This window comes from Entelurus aequoreus, linkage group LG27 (assembly GCF_033978785.1).
Source record: "Entelurus aequoreus isolate RoL-2023_Sb linkage group LG27, RoL_Eaeq_v1.1, whole genome shotgun sequence".
Taxonomy (NCBI): Eukaryota; Metazoa; Chordata; class Actinopteri; order Syngnathiformes; family Syngnathidae; genus Entelurus; species Entelurus aequoreus.
The window spans coordinates 9,335,987-9,359,402 of record NC_084757.1 but is presented as its reverse complement, the minus strand read 5'-3'; the positions used below and the strand labels follow the sequence as shown (position 1 = coordinate 9,359,402).

Genomic DNA, 23,416 nt, shown 5'->3' with positions numbered 1-23,416 from the left:
TAAAGTTCGCAACTTTTGGTCGCTGATAAAAAAAAAGCCTTGCCTGTACCGGAAGTAGCGTGACGTCGCAGGTTGAAAGGCTCTTCACATTTCCCCATTGTTTACACCAGCAGCGAGAGCGATTCGGACCGAGAAAGCGACAATTTCCCCATTAATTTGAGCGAGGATGAAAGATTCGTGGATGAGGAACGTGAGAGTGAAGGACTAGAGTGCAGTGCAGGACGTATCTTTTTTCGCTCTGACCGTAACTTAGGTACAAGCTGGCTCATTGGATTCCACACTTTCTCCTTTTTCTATTGTGGATCAGGGCTTTGTATTTTAAACCACCTGGGATACTATATCCTCTTGAAAATGAGAGTCGAGAACGCGAAATGGACATTCACAGTGACTTTTATCTCCACGACAATACATCGGTGAAGCACATTAGCTACGGAGCTAACGTGATAGCATCGTGCTTAAATGCAGATAGAAACAAAATAAATAAACCCCTGACTGGAAGGATAGACAGCAGATCAACAATACTACTATCAGGAGACACCGAACCAAACACTGTAACCACACGGTTAATACTGTGCCGCCTGTGGAAGCCTAGCAATGCTGTTGCTAACGACGCCATTGAAGCTAACCTACGCCAGCCCTCATCTGCTCATCAACACCCGTGCTCACCTGCGTTCCAGCGATCAACGGCGCGGCGAAGGACTTCACCCGATCATCGATGCGGTCGGCGGCTAGCGTCGGATAGCGCGTCTGCTATCCAACTCAAAGTCCTCCTGTTTGTGTTGCTGCAGCCAGCCGCTAATACACCGATCCCACCTACAGCTTTCTTCTTTGCCGTCTCCATTGTTCATTAAACAAATTGCAAAAGATTCACCAACACAGATGTCCAGAATACTGTGGAATTTTGCGATGAAAACAGAGCTGTTTGTATTGTGATACAATGGTGTCCGAATACTTCCGCTTCAACCATCGACGTCACGCGCATACGTCATCATACATAGACGTTTTCAACCGGAAGTTTCCCTGGAAATTTAAAATTGCACTTTATAGGTTAACCCGGCCGCATTGGCATGTGTTGCAATGTTAAGATTTCATCATTAATATATATAAACTATCAGACTGCGTGGTCAGTAGTAGTGGCTTTCAGTAGGCCTTTAAGGGCGTGCCGTGACGGTACTGCCTTTAGCGTCTCCTCTACAGCCTGTACAAACAGCGTGCCAGCCCAGTCACATGTTGTATTTGGCTTCTGTAGACACACGTAAGCAACTGCAAGGCATACTGAGGGTGTCCGTATAAACAACTTTAACACTGTTACAAATATGCGCCACACTGTGAACCCACACCAAACAAGAATGACAAACACATTTCGGGAGAACATCCGCACCGTAACACAACATAAACACAACAGAACAAATACCCAGAATCCCATGCAGCCCTAACTCTTCCGGGCTACAATAAAAAATCGGGAGGGTTGGCAAGTATGTTGCTAGGGCGGGAAAGCCATTCAAAGAAGGTGAATTCATTAAAAAGTGCATGTTAGATTTTTTTAAGAAATCGTTTCTTGCGGCCCAGGCTCATCCAGTTTCTGCATCCAGTGGCCCCCAGGTAAATTGAGTTTGAGACCCCTGGGTTCAAACCCCGGTTGAGTCATACCAAAGACTGTAAAATGGGACCCATTGGCACTCAGCATCAAGGGTTGAAATTGGGGGTTGAATCACCAAAAATGATTCCCGGGCGCGGCCACCGCTGCTGCCCACTGCTCCCCTCACCTCCCAGGGGGTGATCAAGGGTGATGGGTCAAATGCAGAGGATAATCTCACCACACCTAGTGTGTGTGTGACAATCATTGGTACTTTAGCTTTAAAAAGCGTCTGCTCTCCTCACTATCGCTATTGTGACATCCAGTGGACACATTTAGAACCACAGTTTCTTCCATTAAAACATTTCAACTCATTTTTATACTTGGCAAACTCATCTCGAGGCCTGCGTGCCAGACTATATCGGGTCGCGGGCCTAATCCGCCGTTTGACACATTCCTGCTCTCAACTTGTACTTCATCCACTATTTAGAATGAATCATTTCAGACTATCTCTCTTCTGGAGAGCATTATTTGCTCTGATTGGACGACTGGTGGATAATATTGACTGGAGACAATTAGATGACGGACTCTCAAGTCAGGCCAAGGAACACTTAGTACACAGTCCTGCACATGTGAGATAATAAAGTTCCATATTGGGGAGCTTTGGTAAAAAGTCAGTGTTGTCTTTAACAAAGTGCTCATAGTGGAATATATAAATATCTGTTCCAGGGTCAAACCGTCACCTGCGTAGGTTTCAAATCACATTTTCTCTGCTTCCGATTGAGCATTTTTGTCACTACATTTAACGTTGTGCATTTATCCGCTAGTCAAATACAAGTGGTCACGTATGGCAAAGAGCGCAGATCTGCCTACACAAGCCCCCTAGAAGCTGCAACTTTGCTTAGAACATGCTCAGAAACTCTCTTTCATTGTTTGCCAAACTTTGGCTTCTTGGTGAAGCACATAAACCGGTGTTGATACCGATAACATATAAAAACACAAAAATGTCTTACAATATATATACATATATATGCATGCATGTATGGAGTGAGAAGAGAAAGTAAAAATTAAGAAATTGTACACAAATTGTAAAGAGGGAAAGTCACCTGGACAGTTTGGCACTTTTTTGAATGTATTCAAAGGGACCGTAGTCAGACCACTGACTCACCCTTTAGAGCACAGCTGTAACATACTGGCACTAAGCCTGCAGAAAGTAGTTCTTCTCATGTTTCTCTATGTTTACATGTTCACACTTTACGCTATTTTCTTACACTTTATTAAGCATTTCTTTCATATTCCTTATTTTTGCACCTTCATTTTAAGAGGTTATTGTTAAGTGTTCAATGTGATTTTACAATTGTGTTTACATTTTTTGAGTGTTTTACTTTGACATTTCTTTTCCTTCCTGCCTTGATAGCTGACGGGATTATAGTCAGAATTAAAAATGTTTACATTTAATACATTTTTCTTTTGGTCCTCATTTTTGATAGGCCATAAAATATCTAATTATCATATCAACTATCATGATACAATAATGCCGTACTTAGTCATTATTATCAATATTAAAACCTCTAAAGGCTTAGTGGCCACATGCGTGGACAGCACCTTTTAGCTCTTATTTCCAAAATTGTGTACACTACTGAATTGGGGTCTTATGGCCGCTTATGTGGACGCTTATACTGCCATCTGGTGGTGTCAGAAGAGTATAACATACAATGGAATTTGGAAAAAAAAAAGTGTAAAAATAAGCATTAGCATGTCACTAAACATGAAGTACACGTTTGTATACTTACGGACTAAGTACATCATATAAAAAGATAATTCTTAGTTTTTACTCTAATTAGGGTCCAATAAGCCCAAATAGCAAAGATAAATAAAAAAAAAAGCATGTAAACAAACAGCTTGGGCCTTAAAGTGGGATGTCTCTTTTTTTTCTTGTGTGTTTCTAATATCTCTGTCACCAAGCAAAAATATGTTTTATTCGATGACTCAATGAATGGAAGTAACTTTCATTTGAATACTCGATCACTGAAATATTGAATAGCCGCAGCCAGGGGCGTCACTAGCTTTTAAGGACAGGGGGGGCTTAGCCCCCAGGAGATGCACAGGATGCGAGCGAACGTAGCGCACGAGCACAAAACTTCACAAACGGCTAACAAAGACTTAGAAATTAATCATTGTTATTATTATTATTTCAGTCGGTTTATTTTCAATCTGTGTACAGTACAACAACAAACATGGGTTTGCACAGTGACATTTTGTTTACAGCATCAACAAGAAACAATGACTTGCATGATCCTTCAAGATACACTGAAACACAATGAAAGTCAGGGCATTAGCCTCTATGTTAATGCTAATGCTAATGCCACCACTTTCGCTCACAATACAATAATTGTTTGTTTCCAAATATTTAGAAGTTGCACAGATTACATTTTGGGCACATATGTGACTAAAATGGTTGTAAATTCAAGCCCTGGAAATATTACTTAATTACTTGAATTAAAGTAATATCTGGATCGGGATAATTTGGCTTGTATATAATATATATATATATATATATATATATATATATATATATATATATATATATATATATATATATATATATATATATATATATATATATATATATATATGTATGTATATGTATATATATATATTATGGCAAGCCGTTAAGGAAATTAAATATATATGGAAGTCTGAATAGAAATGAGAAACTTTTATATATACTGTAAATAACCAAGACTTAGAGTCCGTCTGCTGATCTGAAAAAGAGCCAAAGCTGTCAAAGAGCTGAGGGACCATCTTCAAAGTGCAATGCTGAAACAAATAATGCAAACAATAAAATGTAACTTCCAGGGCTTGAGATTAACGTAGTCCCGTCGTCCCGGGGACGGTAAAAAAAATGCACGGGACGAAATTAAATGCTCCCCGGGAGCAAAAAAAACAATTTTTTTTCTTTTTCTTTTTATGTATTTATTCATTTTAAATTTTATATTAAATATCTTGGTTTTTTCACCCTCTGAAAATTCTAGGAAATGTTTAACAAGCCATTCTATAATAATACAACAGCTATGAATGTAACAATACAATAAAACAAATATATTTAATGATGTTTTTTCATTATTTTAACAATAGTCTCATGTATATTACTTTATATAGATTCTACAAGAAACACAAAACTTAAAACTAAATTATTTACAATTGCAGACACAAGGTTCTTGTTCTGCAGTGCTGTGTGCTAATGTGCTTCGTACACCTGCAGGACCGCAAGCAAGGTCGCGGAGAAAATGCGGACTGGATTTTGAGTGATGTGGGCATTTTCTATATGAACAAGTCCAAGGACCGCAAGCAAGGTCGCAGAGAAAATGCGGACTGGATTTTGAGTGATGTGGGCATTTTCTATATGAACAAGTGGAATGGATTGGATACCGACGCACTAAAGGGGCTCTCTACCTTACACTATGAAGTGAGGGGAAACTGAGTGAATAATGACAGGTTATATGATTATTTATTTAAACTCATATTCGGGCCACTTTATAATGAATATGTCGGCATGTATTTGTAAAATTTTTAACACCAAATTATTTAGGGGGGCTTAAGAACATTTTAGGGGGGCTTGAGCCCCCCTAAAATAGGCCTAACAACGCCAATGGCCGCAGCCCTCGTTGGTGTCAATAAATATTTAGGCCAGGTTCATGAAGGCTCCCCTTGTGATGCCTTCAGGTACAGCCTGTCCCGCTGCGCTCGTAAGAAGTCGCGTCTCCTTTCGCTGCAGCAGACCGGCAAAGAAACAGCTCATTTTTTTGCCGCCGTACAAAGCGTCCATTTGTGAAAACACTGCAGTCCTCCTGTTTGCTAAACTTGCCTTTTTAAAGGCCCTAGTATAAACGTCTCTTAATTAGTTTCTTACTTTTTGACCCACTTGGCAATAAATATTTTCCTCACTGCCTCTCTGCAATCCCTCATGTGACCAAAGTGAACTTTGACCTACTTTGAGCGTCCTCCGGAGTTTAGTGACACGTTGCGGTGGATTCTCAACCCGACGTGTCCGTATTGGAGCGTTGCCGGCACTGACCTCCAAGTCACACCGCCGCCGTGTGGCAGATAAACCCCCCGACGAGTGATTTCTGACACCAGCTGCCATTGGCGGGCGGTCCCTGCCTGCACGGAGGCCTGACCAGCACTGATAAAGTCTGATTGGAAGGATTGTGTTACCGTCCCCTTTCCACTTTGGACCAAGCTCCTTCGTTTATGCTGCAAGTGTGACGGGGCACCGCCAAAATGTCTGACTCCCTCGAAAACATGCACCAAAAAGCCCGATAGTGTGACTGCTAAGTGACAAACACTAATACTGAAGAACAGCCATGATGTCATAGCGTCACCTGAAACACAGAGCGTCCAATCAGCTTGCTACTCCGAGGGGGTTATGCTATCTGTGGATTGGTATGCAGTATTCCATCCATCCATTCATTTTCTACCGCTTGTCCCTTGGGGTCACGGGAGCCTATTTTAGCTGCATTCTGGCGGAATCCTATAAAATCAATAAACAGTCCTAGCTCTGCGCTGGACACCCCCCGCACTAGTACAAAATCACGTTCCCATACCGGGATGGTGGTGTTGGTATTTGTCGGAGAGTAATGAATGAATGAATGAATGATCTTTATTGTCATTGTGCATGTACAGGTACAGGTCCAACGAAATTTAGGTTGCTTCCCTAAGGTGCTTTGCATTTAAAAAAAAGAAGAAACCACACAATATACAAAAACAACACAATATACACAATATGCAATATGGCCTAAGACCACTCTAAGAGGCAATGTAGAAAAAAGGAGACAGTAAAAAGTATAAAGTGACTAGTGAACTGACTAGAGAGGAGTAATGCTGGTTCCCAGTGTGCTGAGGGGGTGGGAGTCAGCATTTCCTACCTCCTATGCTGTGCAGCAGGCCTGGCCCTAACCAATCTGGCGCCCTAGGCAAGATTTTAGGTGGCGCCCCCCCCCCCACATCGGCAGTAAAATGTAAATACTCACAAGAAACCTAATAGCTTTGTCTTTCACATTTTTTTTTACTTAAAGAAAGCAAATTAACATATTATAGGAGAATGTTATGTTATGATTATCTTTAACCGAATCACAGCAGTGCTCAAATCAAAAAACAGCATTCCCTCTCATGTGATATTGCTTAATTAACATTAATGATGTGCACTTTAACAACTAGGCTTACAACTATACCTAATATATACAGAGGTGGAAAAGTGACTATTACCTGCAGGGCAAACATTAGCTAACCAGAAGGCAATAACAATGTAAACAAAAAACACCTGCTTAAAAGATTTAATACAAATGTCCCTGAGGAATGTAAGGTGGGAGTACTGTAATTACCTAACGTTACATTATTATTTTCCATAACAATTTAGCCCACTCCACAATATTAACCCGACGTTAAAACAAAACTAGCTATTTATTGATTAGCAATTGCCGAATCAAGTAACATTAGCTTAATGCTAAAAAGCCAGGTTACTGTCACATTCTGTAACAGACAAATAATTTCATGTAGGCTAACGTTACCTACGTGCTACCTCTGTCTTTTTCTCGTTTCTCCTCCTCTTCTTTTCTCTTTTTTCTTCCCTGGGCACCTGACAGTTTTGGCCGTTTTGACATCTTGTGTTGATTTTTTGATGTGGTAAGAGTCATGATACGGGAAGGGAGGGGGCGCACCGTGCGGGGGGCCGGGGGGGGGGGGGTAATGTTGTAACAAATAATATTTCTATTAAATAGGCTTTACATTGCATTTTAATTAACGTGGGATTATTTTTTGTATTTAGAAATAATAGTACCAACTTTTTTTTTTTTTTTCCTCCAACATTTGTGGCACTGGCGTGGCGCCCCCTGATGGACGGCACCCTTAGCATTTGCCTATACGGCCTATGCCACGGGCCGGCCCTGCTGTGCAGGCATTTTATTTTGGATTAAATATGTAAATAAATATGATAACTATTGTCCAGTTGGCGTGTAATCGCTGATTGCACAGTCCCGGATCGTGATTGACCGGTGGCTTCCTCATGTTGCACGTGAGGGAGTTTTTATTTTTTTATTTTTTTTATTTTTGTATTATTTTTTTATTTTTTTATTTTTTTTTATTTGTATTTTTTTTAAATAATTTTTAATTTTAAATTTTTTAACTCTGGGCGATCAGAGCTCATTTAACACATGTAGCGCTAAATTTGACCAGTAGAGGGCAATAATGCTACACCTTAGGTTTAATTGTGATGAGTCACATTCATAATAACTTGTATTAATCTACTTGTTAATATTTCACACTTTCTGCTGTAAGGCGCTTCCATCGGCACTTCTTAAACTTTACTAAGCACTTATTTCTTCTCTTGTTTCACGCTAGCTTAGCCGCTCGCTATCTTAGCCGCTCGCTATCTTAGCTAATGTTTGTTTTTTCATTTCTATATGCGTAAACATCTGTAGTTTATTGTGTAATGTATCAACACTAAACCTTATATTTTGTTCATGTAAAATACACAATGGATGCCATACTTTTGTAATGTTTATCTTGTGTTTTAATTTTCAGTCTAGGTCAGGTTCAAACACTGTTGACATCTATTAAACAAGACAAGAAGCAAGGAATTAAACAGAGACAGAATTAAATTTGGCTCAATGAGGAGAAACGCTTACACTTGTACCCTTGCACAGTGTTCCACGCTCTGACGAAAGATTGTACGCCTCCTTTTTTATGTGGACTTTCCCTGATTACATGGCAACAGCTGTTTCTAAGGGAGGGGGGTCGTAAACAGCCATCGCCTTTGATTACAAAACAGTTCGGAGAAAAGGTCGTAAAACAGTCGTTTCCCTCGGTCACAGAACAGTTCAAAGAAAAGGTCGCCTGGAGGGGAGTCAATCAATCAACCAATCAATGTTTATTTATATAGCCCTAAATCACAAGTGTCTCAAAGGGCTGCACAAGCCACAACGACATCCTCGGTACAGAGCCCACATCTGGTCCTGCTTCTTCTCCGCTTTGTAGTTCTCGGGTCAAGACCAAATCTTTCTGTGGATTACAATATATCAAAAAAACAGAACACCTTCATGTTGCTTCCCATCCTACACAGTGGAGTTTTACAAGCCTTTTGCTTGGTAGGATCAAAGACAGCTTTTGTCTGCTCGCCGGGAACTCGTGGCAACACAAAGTTTTGTGATAACTTCGATACAATTATTCTGACAGTCTATTTTCAGGAACAAGTGTAAAGAAATAAAACTGAGAAAGGAAAATAATAGTTTAAAAAAAAGAACATCAACAAAACTTCTGGAGCTTCTGTTTCTTCATACTGTTAACTAGCTGTACACGCTGGAAACGAATAGCGAGGGCAGAACAATGAATGTATTGACTTTGTAAAAATAAGTAGGGAATACGCACTTTCTGACAAAACATCACATATTGATGCCCTCGGACTCTTGAAAGTCTTCGTGATGTAGTTGAATAGCCGTGGTTTAAGCACTGCTGCCACCTAGCTGGAGTGTGGTGTATCATTCAAGCATGAACAAAGCCCCCGTTTGTGCTGTTCTGGCGTGTCATATGACAACATGTTTTCATAGTAGGACTCTCTGCTCTACTTGGCAATGGCCACTCACTAAACAACTTTCCCAACCAGCGGGGGGGCTCTCACTGTGCGAAGGGGGCAGTGCGTGAGTACGACGAAGGCCGCTTTGGGGCGATGGACATCCGCTCCAGCTGTGTTTAGCAATCTGACAGATAGTAATTCCCTTTATTAAGCCTCTCGGCTCGGGCCGGGCCAAACGATCGCAGATGTAACCCTTGGCATGCCGGCCAGATGTCCCCGCCGGAGCCACGAGGCTTGATCAGCTGCGACTGGAGAAGCGTCACGTGCTCGGGGAAATGAGTTTGGATCTCCCTCCGCCACATGAGCGCGGCAGCGATCTTTGGCCCCGACACCAAAGCCTTCACAGGGGCCTTGAGAAGCATTCTCCGCTTGCTCCTTGGCAGGCCAATCAAAGCGCCGACATCCCTTGAAGTATTTTATAAGAGGAGACAAATACGAGGAGTGGCACAAATCATAGATATCAAGAAATATAAAAGATAACTCAAAGCACATTTTAAGAGGCGGGGCTCTCTTCCACTTTGGAAACAAGAGCCGGGCTGTAGAAGCAGATACTCCAGCGTGAACCGGAACCATGGCAACCGTATGGAGCTGTGCATAGGCGCCGATCACCCACGTGGGATTGATGGCAAATTCTTTCTCGCCACCAAGCAAAAACCGCGCGTGCTCAGGCCTCTTCTACACTAAGCCGGCTAAGGTTATCCAGGGTAAATCCCAACTAACCATACCCTTGTCCACACACACACACACAATGGTCGTTTAAGACACCTCCTTCCCTCCGTCAGCCGGCGCAACGCGACCTAGTACGCATGCGCGGAAAATGCGCACTACATAGTCACCTCCAGTGTTGCTTTGTGTGCAAGTTCTTTAATGTAACTTATCTGAACAATATCCAGTGTTGTGGTATTTCAATTAACTGGAATCCAGTGCGCTGTGGAGCCCCATTGTAGTGAATCCATCATAAATTAATCAAATCTTTAAAGGCCTACTGAAATGAATTTTTTTTATTTAAACGGGGATAGCAGATCTATTCTATGTGTCATACTTGATCATTTCGCGATATTGCCATATTTTTGCTGAAAGGATTTAGTATAGAACAACGACGATAAAGATCGCAACTTTTGGTATCTGATAAAAAAAAAGGCTTGCCCCTACCGGAAGTAGCGTGACGTAGTCAGTTGAACATATACGCAAAGTTCCCTATTGTTTACAATGATGGCCGCATGAAGTGAGAGAGATTCGGACCGAGAAAGCGACAATTTCCCCATTAATTTGAGCGAGGATGAAAGATTTGTGGATGAGGAAAGTGCAAGTGAAGGACTAGTGGGGAGTTGAAGCTATTCAGATAGGGAAGATGCTGTGAGAGGCGGGGGTGACCTGATATTCAGCTGGGAATGACTACAACAGTAAATAAACACAAGACATATATATACTCTATTAGCCACAACACAACCAGGCTTATATTTAATATGCCACAAATTAATCCTGCATAAAAACACCTGCGTGTTTGTTATGCTAGCTCCTAGCTCCTCTGCTAGCTCCTAGCTCCATAGAACACGCCAATACAATTCAAACACCTGATCAACACACACAATCACTCAGCCCAAAAGACCGTTCACCTAACCCAAGGTTCATAAAGCTTATATATTTTTAAAAAGTTACGTACGTGACGCGCACGTACGGTACGGTACGTGTTATGCTAGCTCCTAGCTCCTCTGCTAGCTCCTAGCTCCATAGAACACGCCAATACAATTCAAACACCTGATCAACACACACAATCACTCAGCCCAAAAGACCGTTCACCTAACCCAAGGTTCATAAAGCTTATATATTTAAAAAAAGTTACGTACATACGCAAAAAAAAGTTGCGCACATACGGTCAAGCGATCAAATGTTTAGAAGCCAAAGCTGCATACTCACAGTAGCACGTCTGCGTCTTTGTCATCCAAATCAAAGTAATCCTGGTAAGAGTCTGTGTTGTCCCAGTTCTCTACAGGCGTCTGTGTATCGAAGTCAAAAGTCCTCCTGGTTAGAGTCTCTGTTATCCGAGTTCTTCCATCTTGACTGCATCTTTCGGGAATGTAAACAAAGAAGCGCCGGCTGTGTACTGTTGTTGCTGACTACGTTCGAAAAATACGTCCATTTCGCACCGACAACTTTCTTCTTTGCTTGCTTAGCTTCCTTCTCCATAATGCAATGAACATGATTGAAACAGATTCACGAACACAGATGTCCAGAATACTGTGGAATTATGAAATGAAAACAGAGCTTTTTCGTATTGGCTTCAATGTGGAAGGCATAACCGTGTTCCCCGGTCTACGTCACGCGCATACGTCATCCTCAGAGGCGTTTCGAACCGGAAGTTTAGCGGCAAATTTAAAATGTCACTTTATAAGTTAACCCGGCCGTATTGGCATGTGTTATAATGTTAAGATTTCATCATTGATATATAAACTATCAGACTGCGTGGTCGGTAGTAGTGGCTTTCAGTAGGCCTTTAATGGACATGTAAAAGTACGCCATGTGACAAAGAACATTTTACATCAAACAATCTAGGGATCTAGATATCTGGACTGGACACTCCTCACTCTTTTGCCTTCACCTTCATTGTCCATTCCTTTTTGGTGACTTTATATACTCTGGACCTAGACGTTGAGTCCGCGACATACATGGCGGACAATAACTGATACAGTCTGCTTTGCCGGTCCAAAAGCATTCGCGGTTTTCCGTAGTCTTCCCTCAACGGCCAGGTAATACAAAGCACACGCTACCTTTTTTATCACATCCACGGGAGCCCGCATTCTCGTTGTCTCTCCTTCGACAAATGGACAAAGTTTTTCGGTAAGTAGAATCACAGCTGACCCGGACATTGGAAAGTTCTCTTGCCGTCTGAGAAGTGTTGTATCCCAGATAGCTGCAATGGCTTTCTCTTAAGGCAGGGGTGTCCAAACTTTTTCCACTGAGGGCCACACACTGAAAAATCAAAGCAAGCGGGGGCCATTTTGATATTTTTTACATTTAGGCCTCCACTCAGGCTTGATCCCGGGGACCCCAAAGGGTTTTGGTCAAAAAAATATAAAAAATGTGTCATTATTCAGTATTATTATTTTTATTATTATTCAAGTTTTAAATCTCTAGATCAACACTAGGTATATCTATCTGTCAATATAATGTTTTTAAAGATTTAAGTTGTATGCTCTTTTTGTCAAAGAAAACCCTGTTTTTTTATGGAAAAAACACAAAATATGCAATATTTTCACCCAATAAAACTTTTAAGTGGAATATTTGAGATTATATAATAATTGGAGCCTTAAAAAGGTCAACTCATAACACCATTGATTTTAATTCATTATTATTTTTTTGAGCAATGACACTTAAACACAAATCACACTAAAATTATTGGGATCCAAAAGGGTCCTACTCATTAAAGTGTTAAAAAATAAATTATAATTTTTTTTACTGTTTACTTTTAACACAATAATCTCGAGATCAACTTCAGAGCTATCCGTCAATTCTAAATTTTATTGTTGTTTATGTTTTTTGTTTGTTCGTTTTAGGCGCTTCTTTAAAAAAAAAAAAACAGCTCAGTTTTTTATATGGCAAACACAAAATATGCAACATTTTCCCCAAAAAATACCTCAAAGTGGAATATTTAATGTGACGTAATTGGAGCCTTAACACTGATTTTGATTCATATTATTTTTTAAAGAAAGAAACAGCCTGCAAGGCAGCTTTGTGTTATTAGAGTAAACATTGCAACATTTTCTTGTTACATTTCCCCTGTTTGCTCTTTTATACCACTTTTTATGTTTTTTTATTTTTTTCAATTGTATTTTTAAAATGTGCCGTGAGGCCGTTTAAAAAAGGAACTGCGGGCCACGAATGGCCCCCGGGCGGCACTTTGGACACCCCTGTCTTAAGGTATTCATGTGTGATTTACACAAGCGTCTGTACAGATGGAAGGAGAAACACGGGCATGTCTGGATGTCTCGCATCCATATTTGTGAATTTGTGAATTATATTTATATAGCGCTTTTCTCTAGTGACTCAAAGCGCTTTACATAGTGAAACCCATTATCTAAGTTACATTTAAACCAGTGTGGGTGGCACTGGGAGCAGGTGGGTAAAGTCACGGCAGTGACCAGGATGGTGGAAGCGGGGATCGAACCTGGAACCATCAAGTTACTGGCACGGCCACTCCACCAACCGAGCTATACCACCCCGGTGGTTACCTCTGAGTTATGAAACCGCTTTATTATGAAGCTGGCTGTTGCGCGTTCTTTCTGACGTCACTTCCTGTGTGGTGGGCGGTCTTTCTGGCGTCACTTCCTCTCCGAACTCAGTTTGAAAACGATCAATGAGTCCATACAAAGCTGGAGATTCAAGAAATACACGGCGCACTTACCTGTGTAAAAAAATTGTCCGAGGAGGTGGACCTTAAACGATAGTTTAGTGTGGCTGAAACGGGGTTTAGGCTAAATAATTATTCGTTTAAGGCAGACCTGGGCAAATTAAGGCCTGTGGGCCACATGCGACCCGTTCAGCTTTTCAATCTGGCCCGCCGGACATTCCCAAATAAAATTTTTAGATCTTTAAGATGGAAATTTTAGCTGCCATTATGATGTGCAGTGATGTTTTCAAATAACCTTAAGTCTTGAACTGTAAAAAGTATTTCAATGGTTGGAATCTGCGCTTTTGCATGATATACTAGTTACTATGGTAATCTAATTAGTTCCTATGGTAATCTAATTAGTTACTATGGTCATCTAAGTCACAGCAGCTCAGACGAGGCACCAAGCAGTGTGGGTGGGGAGCGTTTCCACAGAGTGTTTCCAGAGTGTCAGTCTGAAATGCAGGAAGGAGATTTTTACAACAAAGTTCTAAAGCTTAGTGATGTATCAGATGTATCAGATTGTTGGTGGGGGTTTTTTTTACCCTTCGCGTTCATATTTCGCTGTGTTTGTTGCATTTTTGTTGCGTTTTGCTTAATTGTAAAATATGTCGATCGAGAGGGGGTGTGACGTTCATATGTTGTCGATATTCAGTGTTTTATCGTTCATAGAAAAATAGAAAATTCCATTTAGTTTTTTAAGGCGGTCTGTCATCACGTTTTTAGCATTCCATCAGACATTATTGTGAGGTTTTGTATTAGTGTTCCTAAAAATATACCGGCCCCCAGACACATTTTTTTCTCTAAATTTGGCCCCCGAGTCAAAATAATTGCCCAGACCTGGTTTAAAGGCCTACTGAAATGAAATGTTTTTATTTAAACGGGGATAGCTAGTCCATTCTATGTGTCATACTTGATCATTTTGCGATATTGCCATATTTTTGCTGAAAGGATTTAGTATAGAACAACGACGATAAAGTTTGCAACTTTTGGTCTCTGATAAAAAAAAGCCTTGCCCCTACCGGAGGTAGCGTGACGTTGTCAGTTGTTCACTTCCTCATATTTTCCTATTGTTTTCAACGCAGCTAGAGCGATTCGGACCGAGAAAGCGACGATTACCCCATTAATTTGAGCGAGGATGAAAGATTCGTGGATGAGGAACGTTAGAGTGACGGACTAGAATGCAGTGAAATACATATCTTTTTTCGCTCTGACCGTAACTTAGGTACAAGCTGACTCATTGGATTCCACACTCTCTCCTTTTTCTATTGTGGATCACGGATTTGTATTTTAAACCACCTCGGATACTATATCCTCTTGAAAATGAGAGTCGAGAACGCGAAATGGACATTCACAGTGACTTTTATCTCCACGACAATACATCGACGAAGCTCTTTAGCTACTGAGCTAACGTGATAGCATCTGTCTCAAATGCAGATAGAAACAAAATAAATAATTCCCTGACTGGAAGGATAGACAGAAGATCAACAATACTATTAAACCATGTACATGTAACTACACGGTTAATAATTCTCAGCCTGGCAAAGCTTAACAAGGCTGTTGCTAACGACGCTAAGGCTAACTTAGCAACTTAGCATCCGGACCTCACAGAGCTATGCTAAAAACATTAGCGCTCCACCTACGCCAGCCAGCCCTCATCTGCTCATCAACACCCGTGCTCACCTGCGTTCCAGCGATCGACGGCGCGACGAAGGACTTCACCCCAACACGTATGCGGTTGGCGGCTAGCATCGGCTGGCGCGTCTGCTATCCAAGTAAGTCCTTCTTGTTGTGTTGCTACAGCCAGCCGCTAATACACCGATCCCACCTACAACTTTCTTCTTTGCAATCTCCATTGTTCATTAAACAAATTGCAAAAGATTCACCAATACAGATGTCCAGAATACTGTGGAATTATAAAATGAAAACAGAGCTTTTTGTATTGGCTTCAATGGGGAAGCCATAACTCTGTTCTCCTGGCTACGTCACGCGCATACGTCATCCTCCAAAGGCGTTTTCAACCGGAAGTTTAGCGGGAAATTTAAAATGTCACTTTATAAGTTAACCCGGCCGTATTGGCATGTGTTGCAATGTTAAGATTTCATCATTGATATATAAACTATCAGTCTGCGTGGTCGGTAGTAGTGGCTTTCAGTAGGCCTTTAAGGGGTTATCCGGCTTAGTGTAGACATAGCCTCAGAAAAGTAGCATCAGATTTACCGCCTGTCCGAGCACCCACTGGCTGAAATGTAGATCGGCGCCTATAGAGCTGTGAATATGTATCACAGTGGATATGACTAGTGACATAATGAGAGGAGGTGTACGGTGTGGCATGCCCTTAGATAGAGAACTGGAGCCTCTCTCTCCTGGGTCTATTCCCGGACACCATGCATCGAGGACAAGGTGTGGGATTATGAAAACACTAATGTAGGGGGGCAGGGAGGGGTCTCCACAACAAACTGTTAGGGCCTCCTCCTGGGATGGAGCATGGCTAATCCAGAGCAGCCGACTGGGAGGAAGGCGAAAAGAAAGGCCACGATTGAATCCTTTGGAGTCCAGGGGAGATTTTAGCACTTTTATGTACTTTTTGTCTTTACTTTTATGTCTCACTTTAAAACATCTTTTTTTTTTTTATTACAATTTCACGTGTGCCACGGTTCATCTAGTTTGTCTTTTTGACGTGGTGTATTAGCACATTGAACCTGAAATAACACATGTAAATAACGCTTGTTTATTTGTTCATTTAAATGTTGACATTTGCAATCAAACACATGTCAGATGTTCTTTTCCCCCCAAAAAGGGTAACCTACAAAAATGATATGTAAAAAAAAACCACATGCGTCAGGCAAATATTGACATGGAGCCACAGATCTCCAACACAGTGCAGCAATACACAAAAGCAGACAAAAGGCTCATCAATTATCTACCTTTCAGTCAGGGTTAATTTTGAGGTCCGTCCCTTCTACATATTTTAGGAAACTTCACAGAACAACAGTTCCACTAAAAACCCACCTTTTTAGCACAGCTTTTATCTAATTTCTCTGCCTTCTTGTTTTTAAATACCACTGCTTGCCTATCTGTTTTATCCAATACTTTCATGCTTTGATTTCTATTTTTATCTATGTTTCTGTTTTATCTAGTGTTTATCTAGTGTTTTTCATGTTTTCATTTCTATTTAAAAAATGTTATTACATATTCTAACTTTCTATTTTTTTTTTTTTATACTTTGTAGCACTTTGAGATTTTAACAAATGTAAAGTGCGTTACAAATGTAATTCATTATTATTATTATTATTATTATTATTATTATTATTATTATTATGTCAGCCTAATTTTTTCCAATTTGAATGAACACTTGTTATGATATAAATATCAAATGCGCCAGGAATGTTACGATCAGAGATTCATGCTGCCGATTCCGATACATCCATTAGTGACATCGGCCGTACCGATACCAATCCATTGTCATGCATTTTTCTCTTGATTTTTGGGGAGTGCTGTTGACAGTTGAAATATATCAACACAATATTTAAAGTACTTCCTCCTTCTCTTTTATGACGTACAATTGTTTGGGCAAAACAAAGTCAAGAACAGATTAATTGAACTCAAGCAAAAACTATCTATTAGTCATTGAAATACTTTGGTTTTTGCCCTGTGTGTGTGTGTGTGTGCGTGTGTGTGTGTGTGTGTGTGTGTTGTGTGTGTGTGTGTGTGTGTGTGTGTGTGTGTGTGTGTGTGTGTGTGTGATATATATATATATATATATATATATATATATATATATATATATATATATATATATACATACATCATACACACACAGTTATATCTATGTATATATATATATATATATATATATATATGTATGTATGTATGTATGTATGTATGTATATATATAGACATATATATTTATATAGATATATTTATATAGATATACCTGTGAGTGTGTGTATATATGTATGTCTGTATGTGTATATATATATATATATGTATGTATATGTATGTATGTATGTATGTATGTATAAATATACATGTATGTACAGTTTATATGTGAATATATATAATATATATATATATATAATATATATATATATATATATATATATATATATATATATATATATATACACACACAGGTATGTGTGTGTGTGTCTGTATGTATGTATATATACACACATACATATATATATATATATATATATATATATATATATATACACACACACACACATATATATATATATATATATATATATATATATATATATATATATATATATATATATATATATATATATAATATATTAGGGCTGCAACTAACGATTAATTTGATAATCGATTAATCTGTCGATTATTACTTCGATTAATCGATTAATAATCGGACAAAAGAGACAAACTACATTTCTATCCTTTCCAGTATTTTATTGAAAAAAAACCAGCATACTGGCACCATACTTATTTTGATTATTGTTTCTCAGCTGTTTGTACATGTTGCAGTTTATAAATAAAGGTTTATTAAAAAAAAAAAAAAATTTTTTTTTTTTTTTTTTTTTAAAAAGCTTCTGTGCATGTGCATAGCATAGATCCAACGAATCGATGACTAAATTAATCGGCAACTATTTACTATTTTTATAATCGATTTTAATCGATTTAATCGATTAGTTGTTGCAGCCCTAATATATATATATATATATATATATATATATATATATATATATATATATATATATATATATATATATATATATATATATATATATATATATATATATATATATATATATATATAGCTCAATGCGGCCCTTCAGTCAAAAAAATTGAACACCTCTGCTCAATGGCAAGGGATAGATCTGAAGTTGAAAGTTAAAAAATAAAAAAATTATAATATATGACTTATTTTAAACACTTTAATGACTGAGACTCTTTTGGGTCCCTGGGACCTTTTAACATTCACCAAAATTGAGGGGAGTTCTAACGGTTTTTAAAAAAATATCCCAATGCATGCTTTGATTTTTCCAGGTGTAAAAAAGCGCGATTTAGGGCGTGTGGCGTGCACTGCTTTTGAACGTACTTGTCAGGGTGTATGCACTCATGAGGCCACGGTGCAGTGAGAGGAAGTGCACTGATGAAAACATAGAACACTCTACAGTAGATCAGTGCACATGATGCACATCCAGTCATGCACAGCTGTTTCTCTGTAAGCACAGCTGCACCGTGTGTGTGTGTGTGTGTGTGTATTTGTGAGTGTAGAAAAACACAAGAAGCCAAAGCCAATGATGCACAATGTCCGTAAATTAGTTCAAATCTGTGAGTACAATGGTGACAAAGTGGTTGCGTGAGACTCTTTTTTTGTTTTGTTTTGTTGTTGTTGTTGCTTTGATTGCACACCCAAAGCAGAGATGAGGTACAGGAGGTGGTTGGGGGTTAGGGTCACAGGGTTGATTTGGAGGAGTTTGGATGGTGCTTTGGTGAGGGGATAGGGGGTGGGTAATATAAGGGAGGGGGTGGTGTGCTCCTGGGCCCATGTGGTTCCTATTAGTGAAGACAGGGTGTCTGGCTCCGCTACACAGTGGAGGCTTCACAACCAGTTTGGCTCGCGTGAGGCTGAGAGCTTACAGGACATTTGGGAGCGCGTTTGACATGTGACACGCGGTACATGCAGTCACAACGCGCAAAACAAGCGAGGAGCTCGCGATGACAACCGAGTGTAAAAAGAAGTAAAGCAAAACATCACCTAGTGGCCCTTAGAGGTACTGCCACAACCTGTTCACTTCCAATGTGACACCGATATTGCAGCCTCGACTATACTCATATTGATCATTACGAGGTCAGCACTAAGGATTTGGGTTGGGCAATAAAATTATAATGTCAGGTTCAAACACTGATGACATCTATTAAACAGGCAAGAAGCAAGGAATCGTGCAGAGACAGAGTTCAATTTGGCTCAATGAGGAGAGACGTTTGGGACTGCACGCTCAGTTACAATCTCCCACCACGCTCTAAGGCAGCGATGTCCAAAGCCCCAGTTAGACACAATATATGACTATTCATGAAATGCAAATGTGCTGACACTCGTGATATCGCCCTGTCTCTGCTCTGTCTGCGTCACGGCACTCGATGTTCGCCCTTGGCAGTCAGCAGGCCGAGTCTGGACACAAACACTGATACGAGACAGTGTTTCCCATAAACTGCCAAGATACCTGTGGCAGTGGGGGCGTGGCTATGGGCGTGGTCACCATGACATCATCGAGTAATTTGCATAATTTACTACAATGATTTGATTTTCTCTAAAAAGACTCAAAAAATGTATACTTACTAATTAATAATAACAGTTTTGTTTTAAACGTTCATCCATCCATCCATTTTACAATATAATTACAACACTCTATGTACATATTTATATACAGATTTGAACAATAAGTTATTCACTGAAATATATTTATTAATTGTGGTTCTTACAAAAAATATATCTTATAAAATATAAAAGCTAAAATGTCTCAAAGCTCTGCCCCTTTAATTAGTGCATATTAAATAATTTAACTTTAGCCTACTACTACAACCATATTATTTACCAGCAACATAAAGTGAAACAGAGGCAGAGGTGTCCTGCCACAGTCAGTAACAAATAAACAGAAAACAGTAGTGGTCAAATACAAATAAGGCAACAAGAGAAGTATTCTACACTTCTCTTTTGTAAAGTAAATCTGAACAGCCTATATGGGCATCTACATCAACTATATGATTTGCCTGAGAAGCTGGACAGGACAAAAAAAAAAAAAAAAATTTTTAATTTGTGGCGGACGTAATTCTTTTGTGGCGGGCCGCCACAAATAAATGAATGTGTGGGAAACACTGAAATACTTTGTATCTGTACTTGATATAATAACTAGAAAAGTCCTTCGTCCAGATGGTGTTTGGGATTGGCTGCACGTTTAAATTACTTGTTCCTTATCCCATTTCTGACATTTCCCAAATGTATCATGAAAAATGTGCTCATAACTTTTTGAGTTATCTATAACAGAATGAAAGAAACCCGTTTGTCAGTCATGTGTGTGTGTTCGTCTCTGTGGTTGGAGGCGTACAGATATGAAGGTAATCTAGAGATTTAAGCGTTACAAAATAGAAATTATATAAAGTAACATATTACTTATTTTTTTACACTTTTATGAGTGGGGGCCTTTTGGATCCCCAAGACCTTTAGTCAGATTGTTTAGAAAAATAATGATGTGTCTATCTGTGTTGGCCCTGTGATGAGGTGGCGACTTGTCCAGGGTGTACCCCGCCTTCCGGCCGATTGTAGCTGAGATAGGCTCCAGCGACCCCGAAGGGAATAAGCGGTAGAAAATGGACGGATGGATATAGCATATTTTGTGTTTTTGCCATAAAAAACAGGGTTTTCTTTGGGGAAAAAATGGCATAAAACATAAAGATAAAATAACCTGGCAGTGGTGTCTGAACTACAGACTGTAGTTGTAATTGTACTTGTAATTAAACACAGTACAGCATTTAATTATTAAACAGAGGGTCATGAGTTCAAATCCGTGTTTTAAGTAAAGTTTTAAAGATGTTTAATACGCTTAACTTCAGCATAGTACTTAAAAAAGTGGATTGTTTATTGTGTTGTTGAAGCAAATCGTGTGAATGTCCAACATTCACACACAAGAATCTACAGAAAAAAATCATCCATTTATCATTATTCACCGCAAAAGTTTGGCACGCTCCACAGCCCAGTTTTCATCCCATTGGAACCAATCGAGCATCAAAACGTTCGGCTCGACCGGGAGTCACGAACTCCCCCCAAAAAGTTTTTAAAAATATACCTCAGATTACCTCGAAGACATTTGGCCCATCGCAAATGAATGGGCCAATTTTCAAACTCCCACATTTCTAACCTAATTGGAACCGCTCCACCATCCACACACTCCACTCACCTTGGACAATCAAACTACTCTTGGATTGTCTACTTTTTGGAACTACTAAGTTAAAAAAAATTCCAGGAATTCCCAGAATTCCCGGTTTTCCAAAGCCCTGTATTCACCTCTTCCCGGAAAGTTCTCACAGTCCACATTTTTCAACTGTTTTTGACCATTCCACCTTCAAAACATTTCTCTTATTTGGGAGAACACATTTTTTTCCGTAGAAATTCCCGGTTTTGCTGAAATTCCAGGAATTCTGAAATACCCATTCTTATTATTACATCAACATTTTTCAACCGAGTCCAAAAATTCCAACACCAACCCATTCATATCGTCAAGGACAATTGTGCTAGGATCAATATTTTCACAAATTCCCGGTTTTCCTGAAATTCCCAAATTTCCCAGCAATTCCTATTCAAATATTCAAATTCGTAGTTCTACAGTTCCCTAAATTCTCAACATTTTACACCATTTTTAAACCCAGTTCCAACCTTTCAACCTTCCACCCACACTACCCTTCCAATTTATGGAACGCAAAACTTTTTTTTTTTCCTTTCCCAAAATTCCGTGTTTTCCTGGAATTTTCTCCCCATTGACAATGAATGGGAAATATACAATCTACTGCATATCCCACATTTCTCATCCGATTTGAACCGTTCCACTACCCTTGACACTCCACTCACCTTGGACATTCCAGCCGGCATGTTTCCCGGTTTGGAAAATTCCTTGATTACCTGGAGTGACCTGGAATTTTCCCCCATTGAAAATGAATGTGCAGTGTACAAAACTCTCCGTATCCCACATTTCTCAACTGATTCGAACCGTTCCAACGTCCACACAGTCCACTCACCCCGGACAGTCAAGCAGTTTAGTTCCACTCACGCGTTAGGTGGCTTGCATCCACACGTAATTCCTACTGGAATGGCAAATTCTAGTATTATTGCTGGAAAAACCCACAATTTTAGCCTTTCAAAGCTCCCACTATTTTCTGACCTCGGTACTTGTCAAATACTGGTCACGGTTCTTGATCATTTTATTGTAGTCTTAAGCTAATAATTAAAAAAACTAACGTGTTATACAAAAGTAAATGAATAAAAATTGTAAAAAAGTGAATATTTTACACTAATGGTTCACACCCTATTTCTACGAGTAGAATAACCATGATTCTATAATTTCTTGAGATGCGAGAGTAAGCTTGTAAGATTAGCCCTCAAGCGAAAGACTCGCATCTGAAAATCCGTTCCCATGGTTTTTGGGGTCTATGACCCGCCAGTTGAGATTATTGAGTTTTCTTCTTTCAAACTCTTTCCATCCAGCTCAATCAGATGCTGATGTTGCCGTCGCCGGCCGACTCGGACCAGGACAGCGTGTCGCCATGGCAACCGTCGAGCCAGGAGAGAGTGTCCAGGCAGCGCATGCATGTCTTCCAGGAGGCCCAACAGAGGCAGGCTCAACTGGTCCAGAGGCTACAGACCAAGGTGCGCTGAAAGTGATCAAGAAATGTTCCTCAGACTCACATTGTCTTGGTTTTCTTCAAAGGTCATCCAGTACAAGAGCAGGTGCGGGGAACTGGAAGGGCAGGTTCTGGAGAAGACCTCCAACTTGGAGAAGATGCGATTGTTGGTATGTGCAAGGAATCTGTCTCCTTAAACCTGACCGATGTCTGGTTTTAAAGGTAGACCATTGGGATGTGGCGAGACTCCAAAACGCCAAATACTCTCTGAAACCAACCACCAACCTCCTTCCCAAAGTTTGCTTCCAGAACTTGGTAAAGATGTACTTATAACCAGGTGTTGATTCCATGGATGAGCTCGCCAGCTGCCCCGTTTGGCACCGGACCGGACTCTGATATCATGTGGTGGGCCTGCTTAGCTCACTCCCAATGTTGTTCTTGGCTCAGGTGCCCA

General features: G+C 39.9%; 1 protein-coding gene across 3 annotated transcripts in view; it reads left to right on the top strand.

Moving 5' to 3' along the window:
- crocc2 (ciliary rootlet coiled-coil, rootletin family member 2) overlaps positions 1 to 23,416 on the top strand; it is a 131,569-nt gene that overhangs the window by 7,012 nt on the left and 101,141 nt on the right. For all 3 annotated transcript variants that reach the window (XM_062038604.1, XM_062038605.1, XM_062038606.1), the window contains exons 4-5: positions 22,826 to 22,987; positions 23,049 to 23,132. In XM_062038604.1, coding sequence (XP_061894588.1) covers positions 22,826 to 22,987; positions 23,049 to 23,132 — 246 coding nt within the window. The remainder of the gene's footprint in view (positions 1 to 22,825; positions 22,988 to 23,048; positions 23,133 to 23,416) is intronic.